The sequence below is a fragment of the Haplochromis burtoni genome, unplaced genomic scaffold, assembly GCF_018398535.1.
Source record: "Haplochromis burtoni strain Fernald_Lab_line unplaced genomic scaffold, NCSU_Asbu1 Contig_730, whole genome shotgun sequence".
Classification (NCBI taxonomy): domain Eukaryota; kingdom Metazoa; phylum Chordata; class Actinopteri; order Cichliformes; family Cichlidae; genus Haplochromis; species Haplochromis burtoni.
This window is the reverse complement of record NW_024583091.1, coordinates 20460-32689: the sequence shown is the minus strand read 5'-3', so window position 1 is coordinate 32689 and position 12230 is coordinate 20460. Positions and strand designations below refer to the sequence as shown.

Genomic DNA, 12230 nt, shown 5'->3' with positions numbered 1-12230 from the left:
TTTTTTTTTTTTCTTTTTTTAGCCAAAAGCCTAACCTCCTCCCCTCTTCTAATTGTACCTCATCTGTAAAGCACAAACTTGGTGAACAAGATCATGGCTCCCCAGTTCCCTCCTCCCACTCCATCTAATTGTTGCTTTAAAGAAGGCGCTTGCGTTGGCTACCGAGCATTTTACATTATTCAAACACAAGCCTGTTTCCTCCTGAAGGTGGCAGTAGACCTTCAGGTATCCAGACGCCACAGAGGAATAGGCTGACATGTGCATGACTACTTGTGTGTTCTGTAGACCTGATAAATGACTTTTGCATTAAGTTACTTTCCTCCTGTGGAATGGAAAATTCTCTGGGAACGACGTATTCTATCATCCTATGATTTGTGTGATATTTCCCAAATTGAATATGTAAATAGCAACATCCTTTTTAATGGCTAACATAATGCTTTCTCATTTATAGTCACATGGTTGGACCGTGCTGATAAACAGAAGAACCATAACCACGCATAAATCAGATTTTTGCAGATGGGTAGTCCCTATCAATCAGAGGAAGTGTGCTGTTTTAATGCTGGCAACTGGAACTTAGTGAGATGTGCGTGCTACATGATTTGCACTCTCCAGGAAAAAAAAAAAAACAGGCACTCAACAGCTCTAGCCGCCTCTGTTTTCCCCCTTCAACAGCAGATCTGATACATGGGATCAAAACAGAGCTGAGTGAATTCTGCATGAATAAATCATTCACGTCTGTCTCCCTTCATGTCACGTTGTTTCTTTTCTTCTTCCTCTGTGTTGTCCATCTCTGCAGGAGTTTGAGAAGAGGAAGATGTTGTAAATTGCGCAAGAAGGCAGCTGACCTCTTACCCCCTGCCTCGAAATTGAGATGAGCAGCCTGAGTCTGGAGGTGGATATGCCCCTACAGTGTCTGTAAACCCCGATTATTTCAGCTACGATACGCACACGAAGTGTTTATATTGTAATTTCTGCCATGAACTCATACCTTGCACATAAATGGAAAGAATAAAACAGTGTTTTACTGGTATCCTAAAGAAACCATTGTACACTATGAAAAGCTTTATGGATGTTTTCCTTCTCCACACAATGTCGGCAGCTTACGGATCGACGCCACAGTGATCTGTTTCGTTCTGTTCTGCTGTTCCTGCTCTATGATGGATTTCATCACTAATTTCACTGGTTGCCCACCCGAATAACAAACATTTCTCATATCATTTTGTCAGCTGTGTCGCCTGTACTTTCACGTGGCATATGTAAGAAACAGATGTGGTCTCCTTGTAGAATGGCATTGCTGTCCCTAGATTTTTAGGCATCATTAAAGTAACTCGAGAAGTACAAATCATCACTTAAATGGGGATGCAGAAGGTGCAGGCAATGTGGTATAGATACAGAAACAACTGCCAGGTGAGCATTTATGACAAAAGTGCTTCTCTTGCAATGTTAATAAATCCCACTTCTGAAAACGCCTCATTTGACTGCCATTGTAAAGTCACTGCATCTGGTTTGTTTTGACTCATTCTTAAGGAGAAACGATGATTAGGCCAATTGATTATTTTGTTCAGAGATTAGAAGTCAAATTTACCACATTCAGTCATAAAGTCGAACACTAGTATTGACTAGAGATGGCACGATACCACTTTTTTATGTCCGATACCGATATCATAAATTTGGATATCTGCCGATACCGACATGAATCCGATATAGTGTTTTTTAATCAACAAAACTGTTTTTTTAAAATATCTTGCTGCATTTTGCAAGTCTGCAAGTTCATACTCAAGTTTAAAACAACAACTACACTAAAGCTATTCTGTTATACCTGTATGCAAAAAAAAAAAAATTCATAGTTCAGCAATACTGATCAATCTAATAAACTTAAACCTACACCATCATCCCTATTCTGGTATTTTAAAGAGTACTTAGCGTAAATATTAAGCAACCTAACTAATAGGGTTCCAACTCCCAGCAACAACAAAAATAAATAAATAAAAAATAGGGAACCACCCCTCACGCTCCACCTCATGATGCTTAATCGACGTAATCAACCTTAATTTGATGCAGTGTGAAAAAAATGCACAGAAATCAATAATTTTTCAAGAAATTTTAAATAGATTCAACATCTTTCTTCAACAAAATTGCAGACTGCACAGATGGTACCTTCCCAAAGTAAAAAGTACTATAGCTTACTAGGGTATATACTAGTCAATACTATTGACTAGTATCAGCTTGTCAGTGCCAATCTTTGAGGGAGAGCAGGAATTTCTGAGATTACAAAATAGACTAAGCTTTTGTTTCACCCTCCATTTTTACTCAACCTCTCTTTGTTGGAGCGTGAACTGCTCTGAGGTTTGTCGAGAGTCAGTACCACAAATATGTCCCTTGAATAAATTGTGAGCAAAGTGTCCTTTAAGTTCTTTGAAGCGTCATTTATCCTCAAGTCACTATTGAATGAAAGGACGTGAAGAGAGTGGAAGTCGTAATGTCACGTCTATCCAGGGATGGTCTCCACGAGTATCTGCAACTCAATGCAGTATCTAATGTAGCATTTCCTTTGTCAGTATTGAAAAATGAAGCCTGTCCTTGCGCTTGACTTTAAGACAACACAACACCCATAATCGTTAATCTAAAACCTTCAACAGATTTCTCTTCTCTCCGTTAGTTCGTGGGCACGACTCTTGCGTCGTGACATTTATCCACTGAACATCCAGAGGTTATGAGGAAAATTGTTGAGTGGAGGCATCTAAGCTGAAAAATATTAAATAAGTAAATAAAATGAACACTTAGCCAAGTGCACTGTGTGACATACTAATGAGGAACTTCAGTTCAGTGGTTGGATTTTTAGTTATTAGCATAACAAATTTCATTTGGGTTGTGTAATAGGTTTTCTTACCTCTGGAACACAACGTAAAACTTTCATAATGCATGATTATTTTTGAGGCTGCCGTTTTTCCCAAGCTTTCTACAACAGTCGTGTGTGGTTTTTGAGTTTTATCGAGCCAAGGTAAAGTGAAGCTTTGCTCTGAATGCTAGTATTTTCTAAGACTGTATATTTGAGCAACATACAGCTTGTGTGAGCATTCACAGAAAACTTTCAGGTTTTTCTCTGATCAACATAAAGTCAACTTCCACAAAAAGTTGCAGGTTAAACCGACACCTCATTACTGAACACAAGGTGAGTGTGGAGCGGGTGAGAGAAAATGAAAGGGGAAGATAAGGTTACAGTTGGTTTTGCGCCCACAGAATCTATTTAAATTAACTCACTGGGAACAAAAGTGTGTAATGAAGCATATAAAGCCCTACACTGGACATCTTTACAGCCTATTCTTATCTGCTCCACAGCAGTCAGCCAAGGCAGATTATTATGTGTAAACATTGTTAACAATTACTTTTTAATCTGCATTAGTGAATTAACATAATGACTGACAGTGGCACAGAAAGCTTATTTGTTTAGAGGCTCAGAAGTTCCTTCTTGTACTTCCAAGCTGTGTTCTGCTTGTATGCAAGAACTAAATCGGGCCAAAGTTAACCCTTTAGTGCAGTTTAACTGCTCCGTCTTTAGGATTTACTCAACTTTATCACAAGTAACAGCAGGTTCAAAATTAAAATGAACTTACTTTGGGAGCTGGCTTGTTTTCATCTTGTTAGTCATACAAAGCCCTTAAGGTTAATTTCCTATGGAAGTTTTTCTAGTTTAGATGATAAACGTTGTTTACTATCTCCAGTCATACTCAGAAATTTGGACACAGCGGCGGCTGTGGCTCGGGAGGTAAAATGGATCTACTACTAATCGAAAGATCAGTGAAGTATCTATGGGCAAGATATCGAAACCTAAGTTGTCCCCAATACATCCAGTGGAATGTGAATTTGTGAATGTTAGATGAAAAGCACATTGGCATTGAAAAATGTGCTTGTAGAGTGTGTGTGTGTGTGTGTGTGTGTGTGTGTGTGTGTGTGTGTTTGTAAATAAATGGGTGAAAGGCTTGTAGTATAAAAGCACTTTGAGTACTCAGAGTAGAAAAGCACTATATTATTAGTTTATAAAGCGCCTTTCACAGACATGAGCCCAATAATTTACATAATAAATCTATTGAAATTGGTTTGGAGTTCAGTGTGCTCTGTTCATTTTGAAAACATCTCGGGTTGTTTTTTGGGTTTCTGTTTAGGTATCGGTGGACGTTGCTTTTACAACATAACATGCAACCTTTGACTCCACTAACAAAGCGGCGTTGATGACAGCTGCATTTGATGTCATTCTTTGGGTGGAGTAGCTGGACGGCCTGAGCTGACAATTTATTCCCTCAGACCAAAGAGTTAACTTTATTCATAAAGCTATAAATGGCTGAGTCAAGTCCAGCAACAGACCTGCAGCAAAGTCTTCATTACCAAGAGAGTTCAGCTGACTTCAGCCGAGTCAATCGTCTGAGCTGAAGAAACAAGAATATTCCTCGGAGCAGGCAGCAGCCCTAATGAACTCAACAGGGTACTCTGCAAGTGCCCTTGTGCACGCTGTAACACCTTATAACTAATGTATGTGAGGAGAGGTTAGCAGCACCAAGGTGCCCAGCATGTAAATCAGTTATTTAATTAAACAGTTGCTGAAGGCACAGACCAGGTAAATCTTGTGTTGAGTTGTAAAGGCTTTTCCTTTAAAAGTATGCTCAGGGAAGCTAACCGGCAGTGTGTGTCGGGTCATTAACATTCCTATTGAAATGTATCTGTGGCATGAGCTGCTACCTGCCAATTAGGATAACAGTGCTTAAATACCAAAAAAGCTGTGCAATCTGGAAGCGGTGCAGGTGCAGGTTAGATTTGTTTTGTTTTGTAATTGCCCTGGTTTGTTGGCAGCGGTCTTCAATGAACTGCTAATCGGTTTAGTGTCACATATTGCTCCTTTCAGCCTGAAAGTGCCAGCGATCGTTATCAGATTGTTTTATTGATAACATTGAACGTATCTCCTGCAGTGTCAGGTTGGCGCAGTCTCCATTAAAGCATCGGAGAGCAGTAGTAGTAAGGACCAGAAATGAAATCACGGGGCTTGGCAGTAGCAATTTGCATGAGGTGGTATTGTTTTAATAGAAGCACTAACTTGAGATTGCTTTGGGAATTGAGGGCAGGAATGAGGATAGAAGAGCGGATGTACAGGGATCTTGAAACAGAGCCCCATTCTTTTTTTCTTTTTTCTCCCCCAAGTCAGCAGCGGATTAGTTTCTTCTTCTGACAGAGGAAAGGCTTTATTTGTCTAGCTTATGAGGATATAAGGACAGAAAAACAATGTTTCATCTAGAGAGTGAACTGCAGATTTTTCTAAATAAACTCACATTTTTGGAGTTAGCTTTTAAATACTGTGCAAAAGTCACCCCATATTTTATAATATTTTCTTTAGAAAACAGGAATTTGGGTGTATATATGTATTGAAATATGCAAACATACATGGAAATGCAGTGCATAAGGGTACATAAGACAAAGATAGCTTTGCCGTACAACAAGCTTCTGCTGCTTCTTTTGGAGTCGCCACAGTGGCCTCCTCAGAAGATGACTCATGTCTTCCTGTCACACCAACCCTCTGAATGTCCTCCTTCACTGCATCCATGAATCTTGTCTGTGGTCTTCCTCTTTTCCTCCTATATTGAATTTTCTTATTCAACATCCTTTTTTCAGTATAACCACAAACCACCTCTATACAAGTCCAAACCACCTCAGCCTTGGCGCTCTAATTTTATCTCCAAAGATTTAAGTTGTCCTTCTGATAAACTCAAAATTTTGGTATGACCAGCATTATTTTTCAGAACAGGCTAAACTCTCTTAGGCAGCTTTCTTGTTATTTCTTTAAGGAGTCTTCGGGAATAGTTGTCCAGGCATCTTGAAGGATATTCAAAGCTCTTCCTTGGATGTTTCTGCCTTTTGTTCTGTTTTCTGTGAACATAATCCTACACTGCATTAGTAATGTTGAGGTCCGTGCTTTGTGGAGGCCAATCCATGACTGATTGTGTTCCATTATGTGCTTTTCTATCCAGGTATGTTTTTACTGTATTGACAGTGAGGGGGAAAAAACCCTGCATACGTATGTTTGATGGGATCAAGCTGTTGCCAATTTGATGCGTTCAGATGGTATTGCATGGTGGATCAAAATCATTTGTATTTCTTTGTATGTTTACCTAAATAAATGGGAAGAAATTATGTTATTTCAACAAGAACAAGGACCTTAGGATACAATTTAGGTTCTCTGGTATGTCTATCCCTTCAGTGATGTGTCATTAAAAAAATAATAATTCTTAACCAACAAACAAAAAATAGCATTTCTCTAAAAATGGTCAGGTATGGGGACTGGCCTGAAAATGATCAAAGATGAAAACGTTCAAAGACAAACTTTGAAAGACCTACAGAAAAGTACTATTAAAGACCTCTTTAAAAAATATAAGAAAGTCTGGCCCTTGAAAGCAAATATACAGTAATATGGGGTGCACCCAATAATTGGCTCAGTTATATGTTTGTAAATTAATACATTAGCACGATAACAATAAACAGTATTAACATCTTACTAACAGATTATAACTTAACTTATTAAATGACATTTGGCTCAATTTCTAAATCTTTTTGTTTCAAACTGTCCCACAGTTTCAACCTCGCAGGAAAGAAAACATGAGGATTTGGGAAAAGGCTAAATTAATTTACAGCCAGGTCCACTGGTGAACACGTAATGACTGTAATGGTGAGCTCACATGCTGGGTTATCATGTCCAACCAGTCAGTGCCGTGGCTCATCAGCATTCCTCCCAGTGGGAATGACCGCAGTGTGGGCTGATACTGAGAAGGGACTGGCTTTGATGTGCAGGGATACATTTTCATGATATCACCATGGGTGACTTTTAATTTGCCTAAAGTGATGTTTGTTAAAAAAAAAAAATGGGAACAAGGCTGACACAAATAGGAATTCTAAAAAACAGAATTAGATCTTGACAAGATCATTACAGTTCCTTTCACGTGTGTATTGGGAATAATTTAATGAATAATCTGCCTCCAACACAAGCCTATCTCATCATATTTTATTAATACAAACATTTTTTTTTTGGTCATTTCCTTCCTTCAATAGGCCAAAAAAATCAGTAGCCTTTTAAAAAGCTGAATCATGTCGTTCAGCAGGCGAGATATTCCACTAAAACTGAAATGGAGTTAGCAGAACTTACAAAGGGATGTCTAATGTAAGTTCCTCTGATCGTTAAATGCTTATTTGACTTTCAGTTTACATGCTGCTTTGTTTGTCTGCAGCCGCAGGATGGAGGGATCTCTTCATAAGTCATGATTTGCAGCTCCGGGTGATGCCTCAGGATGTGAGATGCTGCGGTAGTTGAGGTGCTTTATAAAGTTTATCATCTTTGAGCTTAGATATAACCCAAGCTTCACATAGATCCTAGGAACTTGTTGTTGAAATTCTGTTAGAAAACGCACATTATTATTGATTCGCATTTTATTCATAGCCAAGCTTGGGAATTCACCTGCTGCTGTCTCCACAGTCACTCTGGGCCTTCATAAAAACAGCCCCGCACACGATAAAGGTATTGTAACTTCTATTTCACCAGAAGGATGACTGAACAGAGGATTACTATTAAGAGCTGTCTCAAACTGCATCGTTTCCCGATTGATGTATTGATCGCAGCCGTTGTGTTCCTCACAGCACAGAGGTTAGTTTACCTGTGCTTTTGATAAGGAGAAGATGGAAGAATGCTGTATTTTGCCGCATAATGGCTTCCTAACAGCCTGGAGTCTCATCAGAAAGGCAGTGATCTCCTCTGGCAGCTCATTCAGTCCCTTATAGCACAATGCTGCGGAGTACCTCCTCAAGCTGCCTATCCATCATACCCCAAGAAAACACACCAGATCAAGTAATGTTAGCCGTAACACAGTTTAAGCTTTTCTCTGTGTTGTGCTTTTATTAAATTTAGTGCCAGTGCAGAGAGTCTCTGTGGACAAGTTGATAGCTAGACAAAAGTCCAAGAGGAAACGGCTACTGTATAACAACACTTTGGAAAAGGTGGAGAGAGAATCTCCTGTGATTTAAAGGTTACAGGTGTGATGCCTGAAAAGGGTAGAAAATGGGAGCAGGTTTCGTTGGACTATAGGGAGTCCTATACCACCCAAAATGCAGCTGTCTGGACTCGTCTTGTTTTTTTTCGTGTCTGTTTTTTAAGGGCAAGGAAAGTAAATACATATAGTGCTGTTTTTTTGTATTTATTTATGTATGATTGTATTTATTTATTTATGTATGTATGAATGTATGTATGTATGTATGTATGGATGGATGGATGAATGGAAGGATGTATGTAATGTATAATAATACACATGCAGGCTGAAATAATATATATATATATATATATATATATATATAATGTGTGTAAAAGAAAGCAGAATTATTACCCTTTTGAAGCTTTCCCTTCATTTTCCTAAACAAAGCAAAATTACCTACTCCAAGGTGGTCGAACCCTCCCCGAAAGCCCTAAATTCACTGTGTGGAAATTGGTTTGTGGTCATTTGATTAACTGTAATATCATTTGGGAGTGTGGGAATACTTTGGGCGACAAGACAATAACAACTCGTCTTAAGGTGCATCCTGCATCTTCACCTGGTCTTCAATCTGTTTTAACCTGAAATGTTTCAGGAATGTTTACAGCTTTAGAAAATGTACTTTACAGTTTTATTTTGTGCACCATTTTACAGTTTCTGGAGGTAATGTCATACTGCTCAGTTCTGTGTGTGCTTTTCAATTTGGGTAGTATGTTTGCTGTGCATTTACTCTAGATGACTTGCTTTCATGTTTTGTAATCCTATCACATAGATGCTTGAAATCCTGAAAGTCCTGTCCTTGACCAGGTACCATTCCTTTACACAGAAGAAGTAAAAGATACTTTGTTTGAAAAAATAGGAGCTAGATTTTCCCTCTACCACCCCCCTTATAGAGTACTACTTGACAATAAATCAGCTTTGTTAGTTTATAAAATATCCTTCAGAACATGGTACTAAGGCATCCTCGTTTTTTCTTCAAAAGTGGGTCTTTTATGTTTGTGCTCGATGATACTCCACTTTAATGCACCTCTCTTTCCTTAAAGAAACACCTACTAACTTCAGGCAAATGATGGCACCAACACTTGACAAATAGCCAATAGCATTGCATGCAGGTGACAGACAGTTTGCCTCAGAGTCATTAGCTGAATGACACCAAGGACAAACAGTGACAGAGCTCCATGAAAAGCTCAAAAACCTGCCTACCAATAACAAATGTTTGTTTGATCCATTTGTACACAAAGACAGATGTGGCTCTACCGTCCTGAAGAGTTTGGTTACTTGCACAGCAAAATATCTTATCGCAGTCAGGCTTACATGCAGCATTACTGCTGGCTGGACTGCATTTTGAGACGAGGTTGAATGAATTTATGGATTGCATCAGAATTAGAGAATGTGGCTGTTGTGGATTGTGACTCTAACACCAGACAGCAGGTTTCTCGCTGTCTTTACCGACTTGTTGCAACCAGGTATGTAAATTGATTCACACTATGCATGAAAACTCTTTGAATTTATTTATTTTGATGCGGGAGCTAGGAAATATGGAAGATGCTGGAACACCCTTTTCAGGCCAGGGCCCACATAGCTACTCACCAACACAGGAAGAAGTGAGGACTGATTGGCTTCAGGCTCTGCAACCTGGCATATTTAAAGAAACCCTGTAGACCTTAGCAACACTTAGCTCTAAAAATACAACAAAACACAGGTGACTGTAACGGCAGTGAAGACCAGACTTGATTAGGGCTTCATGTGATGAAGTAAACACAGCACAATGCTGATGCTCAAAGGGAAAATTTCCACTCTGATTTCCTCTCAATCGGCTACCTTGGACAAACACAGCTAAGCAATTTACAGAGAGATTAAGGAAGTCGAAAAAGGATTAGAAAAAAGTGCAAGGCCTTACCAACTACGTGTGCAACTAAGAGCTGCACCTACAAAACTTTGCTATTCCATTTGTGCGACACAATTAGCATAGTAGTGTTATACAGGTGAAAAAGCAGTGATGAGCAGTTATAATAGCCGATCTATGCCCTTACGTGGTTCTGCAGATCACTGTGAAGTGCTGTTTGAGTGGTTTTCAACTTTTCAGTTGGATTTGTGTTAGTAGTTAAACAGTGAAAGAACAAAATCTTGTGTGTCCTCATAATGACACAGGTCTGGGCAGAGATGGGCAGTAACGCGTTACTGTAATCCGATTACTTTTTTCAAGTAACGAGTAAAGTAAGGGATTACTATTGCAAAAACGGTAATTAGATTACCGTTACTTTCCCGTAGGAACGCTGCGTTACTGCGTTACTAAAACCGTGATTTTTTTTGCGAGAATGTCTCATGACAGTGACGTAAGCGAGTGCGACATTCGTGACAACAGCTGTGTGCAGATCAACAATGGATCATATATCGAGTGCGGAGAGAGTATGAGCGTGCAGCGTTTAAAGCGTGGAAGTACTGACCTTACTTTGAGTTTGATTCCATAAAAAGTGACAAAAACATTAGTGTCCGTTGTGCGTGGGAAGAAAACTTCTTTTTACAGCGAAAAAACCCCTAAACTTCCAAGCAAGCACCGAGTGCGTACACGTAATGGGAAACTCACAGAGAAACTCGCGGATTCTTCCACTGACCGCTGCGGCACACCTGCACCAGGGTAAACCTCCGCCTACCCTACTCCTGCTTTACAGGTGAAAATAGAGCAACAGGACCGCTGAGTCTTTGACTTTATTTATTTTCTGCTGTGTTTTACTTGCATCTATTTGAAAGACTGAGTGTAAACACACAAAAAAAATATATTTTATGTGCTGGAATGTGCAGAAAATAGGTTTAAATGTTAAACAAATTTCTTCCAGTCAGAGAATGTTGCATATAATTAAATTTTTGCTTGATGCATAAAGTTAAAAGATTAAAACTAATAAAACAAGTTTTAAAAAGGACTTTTCCATTTGATTAATTTTGATTGATTGATTGATTGAATCTTTATTTTGAACATGTTGAAAAAGTACAACAAAATAGAATTAAAAGAGACAAATGAACAAAGCAAAACAAAAGGAAAACGAGCAACCACAACTCCAAATAACGTTCATGTTCAAAAAGGAGCAGGAAGAAGCATAAGCTTATTTAATCCCACCCCTTTTCCACTATCTAGTATCAATAGACTACAGAAATACCTCCTTGCAATTACATTATATGTCATGTGTATTTATTTATTTATTTATTTTTTAAATATATATACATATATGTTTCTATCTATCCATACATACATATATACACATACGCACATATACACATTTTCAATAACCCCATTAACACCTCAAGGATACACAACCTACAAATACATATATATACCCATACCTGTGCTCTCAAATTTGAGAGCCAACATAGTACATAGACTTCACCACAGCCCTGCAAACTCACCAGTGTACCATGCAAGAAACTCTACCCAATTGCATAATACAATATTTCAATTGAAAGTTTGAATAATACAAAAGTAGTGTACATCAATTTCCTTTTGCAAGCCATTTCACAAAACTGTATTTCAGCAACACATCATGTCTAGATCAAATTTCTGGTTTTATAAAACAAACAAACAAACAAAAATCAAATCGAATTGCGACATTCCATCCATCCATCCAAAAATGATTTAAATGTAGAGTTTTTAAAATTGCACTTGCTGAACAGCGCTCACCTTTGAGAATGATTTCTTACCCCTTTCTCCTGTTTTGTCGTTCTTACATCTTTCTCCATCTTTGTGTCCCACATTAATGTTTTTTTCTGTCCCTGGAAATAAAGCATCTGTATGTTTAGTTACCAGTCTGCTACACACAGTTTGTGTGTCTGCTGATATTTGTTGAGGTGTTTGAAATGCTGCATTTGAAAGGAGCTGCCATTTCAAAAAATCCGTTACTCTGCTTATTGTGCTCACCCCTCTTTTGCAGCATCAGCTAGATGAGCAACTCCACAGTAACTGAATTTATATCTGCAGCATGAATACATCACAGGGATGAGAAGAAACAAGCTGTGGGATGTTACTATTTTTGTATTCTTAAACATGTACAGTGGGGCAAAAAAGTATTTAGTCAGCCACCGATTATGCAAGTTCCCCCACTTAAAATGATGACAGAGGTCAGTAATTTGCACCAGAGGTACACTTCAACTGTGAGAGGCAGAATGTGAAAAAAAAATCCA

The 12230-nt window shown here is 38.6% G+C and overlaps 1 protein-coding gene across 2 annotated transcripts in view; it reads left to right on the top strand.

Moving 5' to 3' along the window:
* The window catches only part of suclg1 (succinate-CoA ligase GDP/ADP-forming subunit alph), a 21148-nt gene extending 19675 nt beyond the window's left edge, over positions 1–1473 (top strand). For both annotated transcript variants that reach the window (XM_005949987.3, XM_005949986.3), the window contains exon 9: positions 797–1473. In XM_005949987.3, the coding sequence (XP_005950049.1) occupies positions 797–823 (27 nt within the window). In that variant the 3' untranslated portion in view covers positions 824–1473. The remainder of the gene's footprint in view (positions 1–796) is intronic.
* Positions 1474–12230: the final 10757 nt, after the last annotated feature.